The sequence below is a fragment of the Arvicanthis niloticus genome, chromosome 7 (assembly GCF_011762505.2).
Source record: "Arvicanthis niloticus isolate mArvNil1 chromosome 7, mArvNil1.pat.X, whole genome shotgun sequence".
NCBI lineage: Eukaryota > Metazoa > Chordata > Mammalia > Rodentia > Muridae > Arvicanthis > Arvicanthis niloticus.
In genome coordinates, this window is record NC_047664.1 from 69,464,960 (window position 1) to 69,485,435 (window position 20,476).

General features: G+C 39.1%; 1 protein-coding gene across 1 annotated transcript in view; it reads left to right on the plus strand.

Moving 5' to 3' along the window:
• Grxcr1 (glutaredoxin and cysteine rich domain containing 1) overlaps window positions 1–20,476 on the plus strand; it is a 110,680-nt gene that overhangs the window by 51,412 nt on the left and 38,792 nt on the right. The window contains exon 2 of the mRNA XM_034509447.2: window positions 12,942–13,184. Within this exon, the coding sequence (XP_034365338.1) occupies window positions 12,942–13,184 (243 nt within the window). The remainder of the gene's footprint in view (window positions 1–12,941; window positions 13,185–20,476) is intronic.

The following is a 20,476-nucleotide window of genomic DNA, read 5'->3' on the forward strand; positions in this document are numbered from 1 at the left end:
CAGTAGACTGGATGGAGGTGGCTTCCTTACTTAGCAGTAGATAAACAGTTCAAAGCTAGAGAGAGAAGATAATAAGGAATACGGACATTTGTAAAAGCTTGGCTTTAGATTTTCCAAGTCTTGAGGTTATGTCAAATTTTTAAAAGATAAACTTAATTGTGTGTGGTGGATAAGGTGAGCATGTAGGTAGAATTTACTTATTGTATAAATGTGGACATCAACTGGTTTTGGCTTCTCTTACGGAGAGAACTAGTGGTAGGAATCACAATGGGCTTCCTCCCTCTAGGTTCAGAATTCTTGGTATGACCATCAGAAGGTAAAGAGGAAGGAAGTCTGAGGTGCGTGCTCACTATATTTATGTCCTGGTCACATGGGAGTGTAGAGGTGCATCTATGTCCCCAGTGTGTACAAACTGTTGCGGATACCATTCCCTCAGAGAATGCAGTTCCTGGAAAGTTGTTGTAGGTTTTGTTTGTTTTTGTTTTGAGTTATGAAGAACAAGATCAATCTGTAAAGTTTATTCTCTCTGGTAGAATTCTGGGTATTGTATCAGTCTGTGTCTTGGTTAGTGATATGAATCTCTGTCTCTCTGTCTCTCTGTCTCTCTGTCTCTGACCCTGTCTCTGTCTGTCTCTCTCTCTGCATGTGTGAAGGGCAGGAGTCAGATCCAGCTGTCAAGGACACACCAGCTCCTTCTCTTTAGGGCACTGGCTTTGCACCTATATCTTTCCTGTTTCTTAACTATCAGTTTGAAGAAGCATCTTACAGATGATTTTACGAAGGTTTTTAGAAAAGCAAGATGTTTTGTGCTTCTCTGCTTGTGCTCAGGTTGTAGTTTTAAACTATGTGGATAACAATGAAGATGGCTAGGCTAGCAACCACAGGGTTAAGTGTTCTTGACACTGCCATATATTTGCTTGAACCATACTAGATTAACTTCAGGTTTCTCTTTGGCTTTAACATTGCATAACTTGAAGTCTTTTTATTCACATACATATAAGCTGGTATTTTAAAATCAACCAATATGTACATGTGTATGTATGTATGTATGTATGTATGTATGTATGTATATCTATCATCATTATCTTCTATTTATAGATCATCTAATCTTTTATCTGTTATCTATCATTTGTGAAATTATCTATTTGCTTGTGGAAGGCAGATGGATGGCAGCTATCTATTGTGTTCTGAAAGCTATCGGTCTCATAATATCTAGAAACTATGACTTGGTTAACTTTCAGTCAAAATATTTTCAAGTTATAAAGAAACTAAGACTATTAAATGAGAAAAAATGTATTAGATTATTAACTGAAGCCACTATAATCACAAGGTAGTTTCAAAAGGGAAGCAGAAGGGTCAGAATCACAGAAGCAGCCTAGACTGTGGTCAAATGCTTTGAAGATGTGATGGTGGGGGGCGGTGGGAGGAATCACGAGTCAGGGAACTCGGTCTCCTCAAGGATCAGAGTAAGGTTTTGAAGGTCATGTGGCTCTGTTGGCACCTTGATATTTGTTCATGGGAGACTTTTGACACTAGCCTTGTAAAATAGTATTTGTTTTCTAGGACATTAAACTTATAGTTATTTGCTGTCATGTAATTAATCAATATGTTATTTAAAACCTTTATCCATGAAAGCTTATCATTCACAAATCCTGTATTGGTCTTTCTAATTTCATACTCTTTACCAAATAAAATGGGATATAAAAACAATCACCATCAATAAATAGTTCATAAGCTCACATAAAGTCATAAATTCTATTCTTTGGATTAAGTAACAGGTTCTTATTTTTCTAGTGGCTTTAGGCAGAACATGCTATGCTGTGACTCGATGTTTTCTCTTTTGAAGTTAAGATATTAAGAGTTCTTGTCTTATAGCATTAAAAGACTGCCAACTCCTAAAACACACACTTATCACACACAATTCTAACCTCCCGTAATGCTCTGTACTAATTACTTCTATCATGTGCAATATGAAAATCAGAGAATGAATACATTTAGTTGAAGTTGGGACCATTATCAGTCACAGTGTCCAAAGGACAGAAGAGTTAAATACAGAAGCCCAAGAGGGAGCTAGGGATGAGGAATCTGCCTGAGGCTAGGTTCAGTTTTCTGAACTTTTGAATTTTCAGTGGCTTTGTTTTTAGTTCTCAATCTATTCTGGGAATTCCTCAGAGGCTGATATCACTTCTCTTCACCATGCTTCATGAAAGCATGAACTAAAATGAGGCACTGCAGTCCCTAAAGTAGATTTTTGTCTCATTCAAATGCACAGAAAGAAAATTGCTACATTTACCTGATTAGTCAAACAGTTTCCTTGGTGTGGAAAATTGAGGACATGCTCATTTATCATTGTTTGATTATTTGGGGGGATATAAAGAAAGGACTCTTTTGATATATATTATATATGTATATATACACACACATATATATTTACATGTATATATATTTACATGTATATATAGATTTACATGTATGTATATATTTATGCATTTACATTCCAAATGCTGCTCCTCCTGGTCTTCTCTCACAAGGTTTCTCCTCCCATTTCTTCTCCTCTTTGCCTCTGAGTGAGTGGCCCCTTTAGCATCCCCCTATCCTGGTGCATCAAGCATCTAAAGGATTAAGCACATCCTCTCCCACTGAGGCCAGACAAGGAAGCCCTTTGCTGCATATGTGCGGAGGCTTTGATTTTAAGGAAAAGTACAGGGTCTTATACCATGGTTAGCATGGGACATTCTAGCTAAGTATTCTGATGTTATCATCCAGTGTTTTCAAATTGCATATTTCAAAGGATGAGAAGAAAATAGACTTTAAGAAATATCTCTGTTTGCAGGATGCACCTGATTGATTTACTGTCTGGCTTTTGTTGTTGAGAGCCCAGCATTTTGGGACTGGATGCTATTGAATGTCATTATCTTGGCACTTCCCTTGAGACAGATTTTATCTGTGGAGATGAGAAAATCTCAAGCACCAATCAATAGTGTTCGCAAAAATTCAAATGGAAGTGAGATTGTTCATATGGGAAGAGAGGCTTTATAGGAACACTGTTTCCTTTGAAGAAGAGGTTTTGGACTTAGGTAGCAGTCTGTCACCTAGTCATAGGATTGAGCAATAATGACACTGGCATGCTTGTAATGTCTTATAGTTCATAATGCATGGCCAGGTACATTTTACATAGGACATCACAGTTCTCTCAAGGCTAGACTATTGTGACCCTTATATTAAAGAGGAGAAACCTCAATACTAGAGAAGTCAACTGTCTGTCATGCTCATGTGACTGCTCCATTAGAGTTCTCCAGAGGAACAGGAGCAACAGTGCATCTGTCTGTGCTGGTTGCTGTTTTGTCAACCTGACACAATCTAGAGTCATTTGAGAGGTAGAAACCTTAGCTGGGAAGATGGCCTATCGCATCAGAATGCAGGCTGAGCAAGCCATGAGGAGCAGGCCGGTATGCAGCATCCTTCCATGGCCTCTACATCAGCTGTTCCTGCCTCAAGTTCCTGCCCTGTCTTGGATGTCGGAATATAAGCTACAAGGTGAAATAAAACCTTTCTTCTCCAAATTGTTTTTGCTCATGATATTTTATCATAGCAGTAGAACCCTAACCAAGACACAGCCATGATCTATCTCTGTACAGAAAGATATTTATTTATGTCTAGCAAGGGGTTTTTATGATGTTAGCCTTGGACTTAAGGGAGTTGGGAAATCTTACTATTTAAGTTTTGCCCAGTTGGAGACCCAGGAAAACCTCAATACAGTTGAAAGCAACTGTATTTCTCTATAGCCTTCAGAGCAAACACACACACACACACACACACACACACACACACACACACACACGAGGAAAAGAGGACGGATGTCAAGTAGCACAGGGCTAGCCTTCCTCTACCTCTCTGCCTTGCTCAGCCCCATCCCCTGCCCACAGACTTCATGGTGTCCGACTTGTTCTTTTGTATACTCTTTTAAATTCAAACGTAAATTTTCTCTAGGAACATCTTTGTATACAAACCCAGAGACAGAAGTTGATCAGTTAGGTTTCTGGTTATCCCCTGGACAAGAACTTAATGATCATAGCTGCTAATTGCCAAAGCTGTGGTTGAGATGGGTTTCTTCCCAGCGCACAGCATTTGTTTCTGACACACAAGTTTTAACAGGGCATGGTGGCTCGTGCCCATATCCAACACTCGGGAGGCTGAAAAAGGAGAGAAGCTACACAGTGACGCTTTGTCTCAAAAACAAAGAAAAGATTGTTCCAAAATAATTAGACTGTGTAGGTCTGTTTCCTTTCTCAGATGTGAAAGAGTGCATGGGGTAACCTTGATATCACAAGATGAATGCAAACCTAAAGACTGCTGTGGACAATGCCAGCGATTGGAATTGTCTGGATACACAGGAATAAGAGGAAAGGTGGCATGAGGAGACAAGTGCCCTCTAAAGGGGCAGCTGGGTCAAGCTTCGGTTACTGCTCTAAGCTGGAAAGCAAATCATTCCTGCTGCCATGTTCTTTGGGTTTTCAAAAGATTAGTTTTTCACCTGAAACCTTGAGCTAGCTTGGTGCTGAAGGCCGGAGCTACGTTGCCTGCCTGACAGCCGCCAGCTTTCTGTTTGGGGAAGGAGGCTTCTTTCTTCATCCGCGGTCAGCATGCTGCGCGCTCAGCAGTGTCTCCGGAGGGCTTTCTCTGAACAGTCATTTTAATTTTGGTATGTAGGGAAGGATAGCATTGACTTCTCAGTTAATGTTTCGGCCAGTCCAGCAATCAATCTGAACAAATCGACAATTTCTTGGGAATTCATTAACATTTTCCTTATACAGGCTTGGGAAATTAACAAATCAGAAAGTTCCCTTTATAGAAACATTCGCCTGCAAGAGTGTGCGTGCTCGTTTCTACGTATCACAAAGTGAGTCGCTGAGAAAAGGATTTGTGACACGTGATAAAAATTTCCGACTTGACTGTTTTCACATGCCTAAAAAAATATGAATAACAGTTGCTCTTAGTGGGAGGTTTGGCTTGTAATAATTGCATAATGGTGTAAAAGCCTGCCATTGAAGTGTACATTGACCTTGTCTTTACTTGTCACCATTAATTTATAAAGTAGTAATGAAGCTGATATGTCAATGACATTCTATATTAGCAACGAGATTTTCAGGGCAACACTTCTTTTGCTGAGTGTTTATTAGGCACCAGTTTTTTTTGTTATTTTTCATTTGTCAAAGAGTTCTACCTCACAAACGCTCATACGGAAGAACCCAGGTTCCTAGTTTTACGAGTAAGGGACTTACAATATTTGAGTATATTTAAGATTATTTAGTTGCTAAGAGGAAAATGAACAAAATCTGTCTAAATTATAGAAAATCATACAAATTATTATTGAGCACCTACTATGTGCCAGATTGGGTTACTGGTTCTTAGTTCTTAGGAAAGACATAAGTCCCTGATTTAGTAGAGCTATAGATTATATGTAGGTTCTGGTAGGGAGCAGATAGTGTGCACTGTATAATATTCCATAGTCCTGCCTATTAAAGGAGAAGATTAGGTAGGAGGACAGAGGGGCTTTTGTCAATGGTATAAGGAGGAATGGTTGCCTGGGGGATGGTGATGCTGCCTGGGGCTGGTAATGTCGCCTGGGGGTGGTGACATTTAACTAAGGATTGAAAGTGGAGGGAGAAGCAGGCATTTCCAGGATTGTCCCTGTCACAATCACATCCTGATATAACTTGCCATTCAGTTCTAGAACAGTATCTTTCTTTGGTTATTTATAACTTGCAGGATCGTATAGTATCATGCTCCAGAAAGGACACACACTCAGCTGGGAACTTGATTCCTTTCTTCTGAATTACCCAAGCTCCTTAAGCCTATTAACCTAGGCCTAGATTTCTTCATCTGTTAAGTCTGGGTCATAACTCTCATCATGTATGACAATGAAATAATAAGCAGGAAGTCTTCAGAGATGCACTTAAGATGCTGTAAGCAGGAGGCAGGGCTAAGTTTAAAGAACCATTTGTGTCTCACAGAGGAATGTGGAGAAGTTTCCTTAAGAGTGCTATACCTACACCATTGAGAATCAGGGTGAGTGATTAATGGTAAGATGCACCTATTAACATAGATTGAACTAACTACAAGTATTTGCAGTGTCTCATGGAGAGGAAAAATGAGCAATCAACAGATAAAGAATGTCCTGCCACTTTCAGAAGCCATAGCTCTGTTCCACTGTTGGCCTGCTGATTAAAATCTCAAGACTGGCCTGTCAGGTCATCGAGAAATCTCGGTCTGGTCCCAGGGTGTTTTCTGATGTGCTATGTAATTCAAAGCTAATCTCTTGGCCTGTTTGCTTTCAGGAGGAGCACAAAAGATTTCCCCACTTTACTTATCTCAAAGGAGTCTTTTAAAAAAGACATATGACAACACACACACACACACACACACACACACACACACACATCTTAAAATTGTACCCCAGTGTTATATAACTTATTGCTAAATGTGGGATATAATTTAGTAATGAAGCAAAGATTTTAAGTCACAGTCTACCTCATGGGAAGTGGAGTCTGACAATAGAGTGTGAGTGAGTAGCCACTTCGGCATGAAAAGGAAAAAGACACAATAGTGAGGCTCAGGGTTCAGTGAAGAGCTGGGGAGCTCCCAGACTTTGGAAGGGCAATTATCTGGTTTTCCACGCTGACTTGGTTGAATCTATGTAACTCTATCATCTAATCAGGATCCTCTCTGGATTTAGAATTTAGATTCATGACCTTAGACAGTACCATCATGGAAATTACACTGAAAGTTAAATACATGGAAATTTATTATTAGCATTGTGTCTGCCGCTGATGTTCAAAGATATGTTAAATGTATTATTAGTAATATTATTAATTACTACTACTACAATGACTACAATGATGATGTTGTCAACACTAGAATTCCTGTAGTTGATTAGATCTGGATGCTTTTAGGCCTTGGAGGTACACTTGAGCAAGGCTTAGAAGGCTGTATCAAGAAGCCTATCCAACCCTGGCTATGACCTAACAGACAACTACTGTAAACAGTCCACTAGATTTGCTCTAGGCTGAGGGGCTAAGCCTGTATCCTACTGTTCCCTTGAATGGGATAGATGGGGACTAATTCCGAGGGCTGCTCCAGTGGGGTGGAGGCTTCAGAATGCCCAAAGATGAGTAGTGATGCAGATACCATTTCACAGTGGCTATTGCATGGCCAGGGCACACAGGCCGACTCACAGCCCCTCAGACTCACTCATACGAGTTTCCCTCCTTTCTGTCTATTTGCTACAGATTGTGGGGAACTTCTCAGGGATCTGAAAGACTCATCTTTGTAACCCATACAAAGGAGGAGAGACTTGCCCTTATTTCTCTCAGAAGATCAGCAGACTTCCCAGCAGTGCCTTATCTATGCTGCTCCAGGGTCTTCTAGCTTTTCTATCCTCATGCTATTCCCATGGTAACCCTCTGGAGGGAGAAAACAGATAGTGTACCACTGAGAAGCTATTTTTAGATTTCTGGCCAGATGCTTTGACAAATCTGTTGAGGAATAGAAAAATGAATCAAATATAGACAATTTTTGTCAACACAATTATTACTTAAAATTCATATTATAAAATTGGAGAAAAATTTCAAAACTCACTCATAATATTCCTACCCCTAGGCAGGCATACTTCTAAATTATACCTCGCATTCTACTCTAATATATAACCATATTCCCTAACCTCAATTTATCCCATGTTCATTCAGCTTTTGTTTTCAGACAGAAGAAGTTGGCAGTGAGGTTGAATATAATTATTCAGATTGTGGCCTACATTACTCTGGGCAAACTATTTGTTTAGATTCTGCCACCATTAGCACTGGTTACATTTGTGTGTCACTCATCTTATGAAATGGTGTCACTGGCCTTTCTCCATTCATCTTTTTGAAATGTTATTATGATTCACTGCAACTTCCGTCATCCTTTATGGATATCATATTCCTCTTAGGTTAAAGGCTCTTGAGATTTAAACTGCCCATAAAATACAAGACACTTGGCCTTCAAACATAGCTAGAGGAGTGTAGTAACATGTAATTTCCCCTTAGTTGTGTTTTAAGAAAAGGCATTTGTGGTGGTTCAAGCATCCCAAGCTCCTCCTATCTCATTGCACTGGTAGGTAGTATTTTCCTCTGGATTTTTACCTAGCCTTATCCTTTCACTATCAACACAAATGTCAGAAATGGACCTCTAAAGCAAACATAGAAAACATCCTGTACACTGTTCTTCTAGCTACTTAAGCATTTCTATCATTGTACCTAGCAAGTTGCAACTCTACATTTACTTATGTATACTGTTATTTCAGACTGTAAGCCATATTGCTAAGGACTTCTTGTGATTGCATACCATAATACATACCTTGTGGATAGCACTATGTTTGTTTGTTCTCATGACTGAACGAAAGACAGTTATTTTAAAAGGATATAAGTCCAAGTTCTCTATCAGAAGGAGCAGGTGGTATAACAGATCCAATAACTATCCAGTTCAACACCTGTTCATGATAAAGCTTCAAAGAAAACCTACTACAAAAGGCAATATCTTTATCATAGCCAAGACTATACCTAAGAGATTCACAGCTAACACTGCAGTCAATGAAGAAGAAGAAGAAGAAGAAGAAGGAGGAGGAGGAGGAGGAGGAGGAGGAGGAGGAGGAGGAGGAGGAGGAGGAGGAGGAGGAGGAGGAGGAGGGGAGGAGGAGGAAGAGGCAGAGGAGGAGGAGGAGGAGGAGGAGGAGGAGGAGGAGGAGGAAGAAAAAGAAGAAGAGGAGAAGGAGAAGGAGGAGGAGGAGAAGGAGGAGAAGAAGGAGGAGGAGAAGAAGAAGAAGAAGAAGAAGAAGAAGAAGAAGAAGAAGAAGAAGAAGAAGAAGAAGAAGAAGAAGAAGAAGAAGAAGAAGAAGAAGAAGAAGAAAGAACCACAACCATAATCACAACAAATGTTTCTCCCCTCAATAAGGTCTTGTATGTGGTGAAGTTATCCTTTTTGATGTCTCTACTTAACACAAAGTTAGAGGTACTAGTACAAGGGATTAAATCAGAATAAAGAGAGAAATGAGAGCCTAATTATAAAGGAAGAAAAACAAGGATCCTCCTGTGATTAGTTAAAGGAGAGCATTGGCCAGCCTCTGAAGATGGTAGTGGTAGTGCATACAGTGGCTCTCTTACTTTCATTTCTATGACCGTGAATGTGAAGAGGAACTGCTGACCCAAGAGCACCTGCTTAGGTCCTAAATTGAGTGTACCTGAATTTAAAATGTAGAAATTATTTGCTTTTGTCATTGGTCCCCTTCATTTTTCTCTAACATTTTGTGTGTTTTCAATTTTAAACATTTCATATGGGAATTATAACCACCCCACCCCCACAACCAGACCTTTTACTAGTTTATGTGTTATTTTTTGCATTCATTTTTCTCTATCACTCTTCTTCCACCCTTCCAATCCCCTAACACTGGGAAGGAAAGAAGAAAGGGGAAAGGAGAAAGGGGGTGGTAATATCATTAGACTACTTACTGCTGATTAGGGGTTTTGAGTTTCTTGGGGCAAGTTTGATCTTCAAGATCAGGATATCTAATTTCTTCTTTTCATCTCTTTGCACATGACTACTTGACAAACTGCAACAAACTGCAACCAAGAGCCACTAAGCAGTCAAATGGCCTCTTCTATGGGAGCTCTAGGATTTATATATCCTTTGAAAAGTCCCCAGAATTCCAGATGCCACACAATTGAAGAAACTATCTGCAGCTGGAAACCATGCCTTTGCTAGAGCAGTAGGCAAGTCATAGTTTGTTGTGGATAAAATGAAGTAGCCCGTCCCTCATCTGGGATTAAAACAAAGACATATTCCTATATCCTCTCCCTCTCCCTCTCCTCTGTCCTTCCCTCCATCCCTCCCTTCCTCCCTCCATACTTCCCTTCTTCCTTTTCTCCCTCTCCCTCTCTCTGTTTAAGAAACCAAAATTAAGATTCTCACTACCCCACCTTTTTTTCCTCTTTAACTTTAACCACTGAGCTACCATTTAAGCTTCTGCTAGCTGTTTTCATAGTCGCTCTTACTTAATCTTCTCAGCAAACCAGAAAATTAAAAAAATAATAATGCCATTATTATTACATGTTAGAGATAAGAAAATGGCTTACTAACTTATTTGCTTCCCATGCACACACAGAGAGCCTGAGTTAGAACCCAAGTATATCTAACTGACAAGGCCATACATTCTCTACTCTAGTGGTTTATATTATGATAGAAATTATATATTGAATGCTCCCTAACAGTTCATGTGTTAAAGTCTTGATTACAAGAGTGGAGATGTTGGGAAGTAGTAGTATATGTAAAATAGAGGATTGGAAAGCAGCCTTTGATCACTGAAGTGTGCCATCAGCATTGTTATGGGTAGAACCATGGACCGTCTTCCTCCTCTTTGCTTCAAAAGTAAGCATTTTTACTGCACCACAGAACCCCACCATAGGCCAATCATAGGCCCAAAGCAATTAAGTCTCTTAATCTTGGATGGAAACTTTTCAGGCTGTGAGCTAAAGTAAGCTTTTCTCTTGATAAGATGATTTCCTTAGGCATTTGTTAATAGTGACAGAAATTTAACATACACCATATTCAACTTTTAGATACTTGGTCTATGAAGGCTTATAAAACATTTTTATAATAATTTATTATGTATTTTTATTTTATGTGCATTGATGTTTTGCCTGCATGTGTCTGTGTGAGTGTGTCAGATCTCCTGAAACAGGAGTTACAGACAGTTGTACTTCCTTGAAGGTTTTGGGCATTGAACTAGGGTCCTCCGGAAAAGCAGCCTGTGCTCTTAACCCCTGTGCCATCTCTCCAGCCCTTTAAAAGATTTTTAATTTGGTAAAACCATTTACAAATCAGATGATCTCCTAAACTAAGAATTTTAAGAGTATGTATAAAACAATTATGTTTGACATCAGTAGGGTCTCATGCCTATAACCCAGAGACTTCATGAAGCCATTTAATCTTTTAGATGTCACTCTCCCTGCGTTCTTGTTATCTCTGCTCTTTCTCCTTCCTTCATAGTTGTTAAATCACTCATTCCTTCTAGGCTTCTGTGTTTTTAGCTTAATTGCTATACTCCATTGGAGAAATAAGTCATCACTATATCTTGATTTTTTAAAAATCTTTGATAATATGCACACAATGCAATGATCATGCCTCCTCCAAGTTCACACATAACTCTTCCAACAGGAATCTTTCTCAATTTCAGAGGAATCACATCTTGGTGATGTGGCCATTGAAGGTTTCTCATAATCCAGTGAATGGTCCCATAGCCATGCACTTGTGAGGAACACTGACTTAGTAGGTCATTCCTCTATCTTTATCATATATATCATCAAGGAAAAAATTCTTTCTTTCTGTGAGAGGAGACTATTTTATTGACATTCTTATGATTTTGGATTTCTTTATTACTGTTTTTCCATTTGTACCTTGAAAAATTCGTCTGACTTCTTTGAATACAAAGTAGTGAAGTTCTGTCTGGCTGGTTTTAGCATTCAGTTGTCTGGAATGGTTTCTAATTTAATTTTTTACCTCATGGGAGGTTTAAGAGTCATGTGGTTGCTTTAAATGACATAACCCTGTTGTGTTTACATTATCAGTGTGATAAAACTATTTAAGACAATTAATTTAATAGGCAGGGATCTCAGGCAAGTGGCTACAGGCATTTGGTTTATCAGAAAGCGTAGAAAAGATTATTAAATTGAACTGTCACTTTGACTTGGGGATATTGCTTGCCTCTCTTCCGGTATGTTTGAATACTTATTGTATTTTTAATTATTCAATTAGTCCCTCTGCCCTCTGAGCTGGTTTCTATATACTCCCATTCTGCACCTCTCAATACTTACTTCTTGTGATAGAGTCTTCTTGCTACACATTGGAGGTTTGCCACTCAGAAATAACATTCACAAGAGCTATGCTTGTGGATTCAGCTTCAAAACCTTCCCATAGTTCAGGGTTTATTAGTCACAGGAAACTGTGCCTCAAAAGTCTAAGAATTCCCAACTGCTTAAATGGTAGCCATTCATATTTTGTGGCAGCATCTCATCGTCAAATTTTCAGTTATTTGGCTTTCTCCTTAGTGGCTTTAAGAGACAATATAGATATAGAACAATATCTCCATAATAAAAAGTCAACTGTTCATTATTTTACTGCATGGTATCCTTTTTGAGTCATCAGCATTATTAAACTTATTTCACATGCTACTAAAAAGAAAAACAACCAAAATGCACCACTTAAATCATATTGTTATTTCTTGCTAAATTTCTTGAAATGTCTCATTGTTTCAGATTTAATTTTTTACTGTTTTATTTTTAATGTTACCATATAACGTAACCTGTTTTATTGATCTCTTTACACATTCTCTTTCTCTCTTCCCCCAAACACCTTTTAAATTAAGCATTTATTTTGAGTACATATGCCCCCATGTGTAGGTTGGATGAGAATGTGTAGGCGTTGGTTCTCTCTTTCTACCATGTGGTTCCTGAGATGAAATTCAGGTCATTGGGCTTGTTGTGTTCTGTGTCTCCTTCACTACCAAAGCAGTCCTTTATGCATTTACGTCATATATTACGTCATATATTTACGTCATCTTCCATCTTCACCTGCAATCTCTTTTGCCCTTTATATATAATAAATAACCACACATATATAATAAATCGAGATTCTGCACATGACAGAAAACTTCCATTTTCTTCCATTCTCCTACTGAAGAGCACCTCTCAGTCTTAGAAACATGTGACTCTGAATTTCCAAAGTACTCATTCAACCTTTGTGAGTGTCTTTAATGTATGAGACATTTATCCAAAGAAGTTAATGAAAACTGTGCACACACAATAAAATCTAAGAGAGTAAAGCAAACATATTTGTCTTTAATGTCTTCCTTTCAGCAGCCATCAACTGACCTGGAATTTGACCGTGTGGTGATTTATACAACCTGCCTTCGTGTGGTGAGGACGACCTTTGAGAGATGTGAACTGGTTAGAAAGATCTTCCAAAACCATCGAGTAAAATTTGAAGAGAAAAACATAGCTCTAAATGGTGACTATGGCAAAGAGTTGGATGAACGATGCAGGAGAGTCTCCGAAGCCCCTTCCCTCCCTGTTGTCTTCATTGATGGCCATTATCTTGGGGTAAGTATACTACAGGAGAAAACTACCTTTGCATATGTCCCACCTATGAATTGTATGAAAAGATGAGCTGGGGCGTGAGGACTCAGACATTTGGTATTTGGATGAGCTCAGGCCTAAGGGCTTGGATTCTTAATTCTTTTCCAAACGATGTCCTGCTATGTGGTTCATCCTTGCAGAATGACAGTGAGATGAAGTCAGTGTGAAATTGCTTTGTTGAATAGCAGTACATGCCTGGCATGCTCAGTTAACTTTGACTTCTAGAAACTGACCCAAGATAAAACTGTGTTTTCAATGTAAATCACAAATTAAATATTTATAAGAGAAAAATTTGTAAATTTTAATTCTCCATATTCAAATAATCAAATAATTTCTGGCCCAAATGACACAAAGATGACATGCCTGAAGTCTGGAGCTGAAATTTTATCCAATTATTGTTTAATATAATTTTTTTGAGTTAAGCAATATGGCAGTGTGACATAGATTTACACAAAGTGATAAGCAGAGAGAACCCAATTTCCAGAAGAGCATCAAGCCTGCCTCCTTTTGCTCTTTGATTAACACTGTTAGTGTACTTAAACCCTCATGATTTCTGAACACACTTGGGTAAGATACCCCAGAATGAGAAAAGCCTAAAGAGATAGCAACCACCGAGTAGTGTAGCCAGCCAAATGACCCCTTATCAGAGATCAAAGACTTTAAAACCTTAGAAGGATGCTTGGATCTTGATCATGCTCAGCATCTGATCTCAACTTTTAACATTGAGAGATTGAGAAAAAAATTCTATATCAGGGGAGATGTCTGCTTTGTTTCAGAGAACTTGTGTCTATTAGACTGTCTGTAACCATAGTTTCTAAAGGCAGCCTGTTATCCAAGGGGAAGGTAAATGCCAAGAATCCATGATTATATAGCTAAGGTGACATGCAATTTTATTTTAATCAGAACTGAAAAGTCACAGCATTTTGAAATAGAGGAATTATGACTTGAAGTATTGATCTTCTACCTGGGTGTTCAGCATGCACTCTTAGGTTCCAGCAAACTATAATTATGGCCATGAGAGTAGTGTTAAAGATAAGGGCAGTGATGATGATACTTTATATTGCCTTCTCAGCCTTCTGTTTAGCATACGTCTGATCCTTAGGATACTCGACTCTTAGCCTTCCCATAGCTGTTGGATAAGAAGCAAGTGATGGACACAGGCAGCCTTGTTTTAAATACCTGCTCTGATGGGTAAAAGCTTTGTATCCAAGTATCATAGCTGACCAAGGGGAATGAGTCTAGGTTAGCTTTGTCTGACCTTCCAAACTCTTGCTTTCTGTAAGTCTCCCTTGAGTAATGGGATTTTACTGTGTTGTAATAACAATTAGCATAGGGCTTCACATGAAGGAGATGTTCCAGTGAACTTAAATTGGCTACAGGAGTTGGTTATGCAGCTTCCTTACATCTATTTCTTCTTTCCCTGACTTCCTCTATAAACAAAGGATATGATCTTTTCAGGCACCCGGAGAACGTAACTTACAAGGACTACAGACTGTGGCTGAGGATGTGGTTGGCAGAGTGCTTGCTTAGTATGCACAAATGCCCTAAGGCATACCCCATTACTGCATAAACTGAGTATAATTGTTCATGCCTGAAATTCTAGCATTTACACTTGGGAGGTGGAAGCAGGAGGATGCAGAATTTCAAGGTCCTCAATTGCATAGTGAGTTTGAGGCCAATCTGGGATTCATAAGACTCCATCTTAAAACACAAGACCAGAAAACAACAGGAAACAAAGATAGATGGAAACTTCCTTTTAACTAGAGAAGTTTTTTGCTCATGTAAAATATTCCTTCCTTACTTATTTGCGCATCTATAGTTAATGTGGATGGACAGCTTTGAGCATCCTCAGATATAAGGTGAGCTTCACTCATATGCTGTTCCTGATCCATTCTGTTTCACTCAGAATCCATAATACTTAATTTCTGCATGCTTCTGAGGCAATGCACCAGGCTGTGATACCTGTGCCATCATTTCTCTTTCAGTTGGAGGGACAGAAGGTGACCGCTACAAATGAGGTCAGGATCCTGGCTCTCTCCCAGTGAGTCTTCTCTCTGATCTCCTTATGTACACATTCAGCATCTAGGATAGAACGGCCACAGGGGTGATTCTGCTGCTTCTAGATTGTAAAGATGCTGCTCTGTACCTGGAAGGAGTGAGTCGGGTCCTGAATAACTTGTATAACCACTCTCCTCCAAACCCAGGCAGCTGTTGTTTGAGCCTAGATGAAAAAGCATCAGTGGAATTACATTGCACTAAGATGGTTTTTCTCTGCACGATTCATGGATCTGAAATGGAAGGATGCCCTCTGCTGGGTTTTTTGGCAGATTATAAAACATTAATTTTTAGGGAGGAAAATTTGGCTGCTGCCTTAGTAAGTTGGTGACTCTCCTAACATCTGTGGTGTTTTAAACAGTCACTTGAATCCATTTAAGTTAGCTTGAAATTAGGTGAGTGAGAAGAATCTGGATATGGGAATCATACATATAGTATGACTTTCTTTAACGAGGCAGGAATGGAATAGCTAGAGAAAGAGAGACAGGGACAGAGATAAATGGAGACAGACTGTGGGCAGTGAGGTAGGGCAGGGAGAGCAGGGCAGTAATTGGTAATTTTCTTGATAGTCTACCATCACCACCAAGCCCCAGTGGGTGCTGTTGGCTGAATTCATTGTGTTCTTCCAAGAGAAGTCAGTGAGCGCATGAACAAGAGAGGAAGAATGGATAGAAATAATTTTCTTCAGTTTTTTGACTCTAATAAGCTAAAAACCAAAGCTGGGGGCAATGGAACACTTAAATTAAAATAAAATTTCCAGTGTTTCCTGTAGGGTAGTGGGGGTACATTCTGCTTAGAACTGGCTTAAGCAATTCTTTTTGGTGTTTTGGCATCATATATAATTTTGTTAAAAGATTATGTTCTATCTAATATCTTAGTCATAGGTAATCTTAGATGTTTCACTAAGAAATGGACTAGAATTCATGACTTGTCTGGACCAATCAACAAATCTGCAGTGGAAATCAACAGACTTCATATTGCAATGAGGCTACAAACAAGAATGAACATAAGGGGCATTATGACAAAATAATAAATACAATAAATTTAATACTAGTCCTCGAGTAAGAAAAGAGGGAACTTCGTCATTTCTGAAGTCCTATTAATATCTCCCGTCCCTTAGATCCTCTCAGATTGTGCCTAAGTTTGGAAACTGATCTGATAGATAACAAATGAAATTACAGAAGAACTTAATTATTAAGTCTTGTGAAGGGAAATATGCGCACAGAATTCTCACGTGGAATCTGGAGTCAGATTTGGATGAAACCTTGGATGTCTTCTTGTCTACTCTTGCTTCATTCTCAGAATTCTTTTTCATTCCCCTGAGCAGTTCCATAATTGATTTGTTAATGAGTCTGTGAATTTTTTTTACATAGTGAATGTACTGCATACGTTACCACTCATAACAAACCAAGGTTCCAAGTTCTTTATATCATTACCATTTAAGTTATTTTTTAAAAATGTTGTTGCTGTTGCTACTACGACTACTACGACTACTACTGCTATTACTACTACTGCAATCCCAGTGCTTGCAAAATAACATCTTTTAAACTGTTGTTTTAAGATTATTTATTTAGTTTTATGAATATAACTGTTTTGTCTACATACATGTATGTGCACCACATCCGTGCCTTGTGCCCATAGTGGTAAGCAAAGGGCATAGGATCTCTAAGAACAGGTGTTACTGTGGTTATAAACCATTATGTGGGTGCTTGGAACTGAACCTGGGTCCTCTGCAAAAACAACAGCTACTCTTAACTACTGATTTATTCAGCCTCCATGAAATGGTATCTTATTTTTTTTGTTGTTTAATTTTTTTATTAGCATTAGCATATGTTAACTATACAAAGTAATGTGTTTTATTTACATAGCATTTTCAGGTATGTATTTTATATGTTTGGACCATAGCAATATTAAACAATCAAGTGTTAACAATAAGGTTTCAATCTATCACATTTTATTGCTTTATTGATTTATTAAATAAATTTAATAACTTTAACAAATTTAATAAATTTATTTATTTATTGTACTTGCTGGTTTTGTGTGTCAACTTGACACAAGCTGGAGTTATCACAGAGAAAGGAGCCTCCCTTGAGGAAATGCCTCTATGATATCTAGCTGTAAGGCATTTTCTCAATTAGCAATCAAGGGTGGGAGGAACCATTGAGGGTGGTGCCATCCCTGGGCTGGTAATCTTGGGTTCTATAAGAAAGCAAGCTGAGCAAGTCAGGGAAAGCAAGCCAGTAAGTAACATCCCTCCATGGTCTCTGCATTAGCTTTTGCTTCTTGACCTGCTTGAGTTCCAGTCCTGACTTCCTTTGGTGATGAACAGCAATGTGGAAGTGTAAGCTGAATAAACCCTTTCTTCCCCAATTGGCTTCTTGATCATGATGTTTGTGCAAGAATAGAAACCCTGACTAAGACAAATTGGTACCAGAAGTAGGGTATTCCTGTGACAATCTGACCATGTTTTGGGGAGGACTGTGGAAGGACTTTGGAACTTTGAGCTAGAAGAGCCATTGGGTGTTAAGATCTCTGTGGGATGTTCTGTAGGAGCTTGGAAGATAATGTTGAGAACAGTGCAGAAGATGGAGGCCTAGCTTGTGGAATTTCAGAGGAAATATTAAAAATTCTTTTCAGGGATGTTGCTATTTTGATTGTGAAGATTCTGTGGTTTTGATTAGCTGGGGCTGAAGAATCAGCTGTGATTAACAAGTTACCAGAAGTACTAAAGTGAAAGCTTTCCACTACTGGGGGTATTGATGCTGGTTAGCTGGAGCTAAGAAATTAGTGGTGACTAAGAAGAAACCAGCATCATTGAGGTAAAATCTTCTGGGAAATGTTTTCTGAGAGGGCAAAGAGGCTGTGTTCCAGAGATAGCCAAGTTTGTATGTCCTGCTGTGGCTGGACTTGGTAATGTGTAAGAGTTACCCAGGTGGTACTGGTTTTGAAGGCATGAAGGGGGTCATGAAGAGCAACTGAGGCTCTGCTCTGTGAGAAGCCATGGAAGGCCATTGGTGAAGGTGCATCCTCAGTTGCAATTGATGGCCCAGGACTGAAGGTCATGCAAATAAGTTGAGACTTGGCATCATGAGGAGAACCTATGAGAGACTATTTCCTAATTGCAGCGAAAGACAGCAGTGTTTTGGAGATGCCTGTACCATGAGATGACCACCAAGAACAGCAGCAGCAGTGGAGTACAGGCAGCTGGATCCTAGAATACAAGGTGTGTGTTAAAAAGGGCAGAGCTGGAGAAGAGGCCTAAATCCTTGGAGGAATCCAGAAGATCATGAGTGATTACCAGACATTGGACGTTTGGAGTTTGATTTTGCTTTTTGTGACTGTGCCCTGATATTTTTCCGTCTTGAAGGAAGAAAGTATTTTGGCAGAGCCCAAAGTGAAGGGACTTTAAACTGTAAAAGAGACCTTGAATTTTAAAAAAAGATTGGTTATTTTAAAAGGATTGAATTTTTTTAAGGATTGAAATTTTAATATGTAATAATTTGTAAAGGCTGTGGGACTCTTAAAGTTATTTAGATCTTGGGGATGAATAAGTAAATAAGGGTTGAGGCTTAATAATGATGTGTTTGTGTGTCAAGTTGACAAGGGGTCAATTGTACTGGCTGTTTTTGTGTGTCAACTTGACACAAACTGGAATTATCACAGAGAAAGGAGACTCCTTTGAGGCAATGTCTTCATGAGATCCAGCTGTAAGGCATTTTCTCAACTAGTGATCAAGTGGGGAGGGCCCATTGTGGGTTGTGCCATCCCTGGGCTGGTAATCTTGGGTTCTATAAGAAGGCAAGTTAAGTAAGCCAGGAGAAGCAAGCCAGTAAGTCACACCCCTCCATGGCCTCTGCATCAGTTCCTCCAGTTGTCATTGGTTGGCCGTTCTCTTAGCCTGTGCTGTCTCTTGATCCCTGAGCATCCTGCAAGCATTTTGGGTTGAAGGTTTTGTATGTATGTTGTTGTCCCTCTCCTTTCAGAATGATAGTTTTTCATATGGTGTTTCCATATATATTTAATTTGAGTTGATTGTACCACTATATCCCCTGGCTTCCCTCTATGTTACTGTCCCTTCTTATGTGTACCACTCCACCCACACCATTCTCTTTAAATCTCCTCCATTGTCTTTCTGCCCTATCTCCATTAAAGTTTCTTTTCTGTTCAAGTCATATTGAGCAATTTCTGCTGTCCTGGTCCACATTTATTCCTATCTGAACACACATATTTAACAGATTGAGGCTAAGTTCACATGAGTAAGAAGATATAGTATTTGTCTTTCTAAGCTTGGGTTAACTCTTTTAAATGTTTTCAGGTCCTTCCATTTTCTTGAAAATTTCCCAATTTCATTTTTTCTTGTTTGGCTGAGTTCCCACTGAATATAGGTATGGCATTTCCATTTTCTGGTTTTCTACTGAGAGATACTGAGGGTGAGTCTGTTTCCTTGCTATTGTGAATAGAGAAGCAATCAATCAGGTGCTAGTGTCTCTGGGGTAAAGTGCAGAGTCCTTGGGCACATATCCAGAAGTGGTATAGCTGGATCATATGGCAGTTCTGTTCTTAGTTTTTGTGGAAAATCCTAAAATTTCTTTCCCAAACTTCTCACCAACCAGTTCTTCCATGTTAAATTCTGTAAAGGGCTTTCTAGAAGAAAAGAAGGCCAGCCCCAGTGCGCAAGCACATCTGAGCTCTCTGTATGATGCTTATGGTCTTCTTCCACTGATTTGAGTAAGACCTGCAATCAAGTCCAGATTGAAGATGGAAATGGACTGTACTTCTTTGCAGCAGGACTCTCTGCACTATAATATGTTATGTCTCTGAGCATACAATAAGCATGCGCACATTTGTGGTCATATCTGCCACAAATTAGAGCTTTGCTCTATCTAATCTTAGGCTTTTGACGGATCAAAATATGCCCACTGGTACTCTACATTTTCAGGTTGAAAGACTAGATACTTTTGAATGAGCAAAGCATATGAGGCTTGAAAATGCCTCCACCCTCATATGCCCATAAAGTGTGTTTGTGTTCGATACTAAAAACCCAGCTTTGTGGGTGTAAATCAAGATACCATTTTTTTTCCTCAAAATTTTATACCCACACAACACCAACTTTCTACTTTTTCAATTCTATAACATTACCAACAGCATCCTTCTGTAGCCTTGACCAACTTTTCATTTTAAACCTTACACTTTTGTCTGCT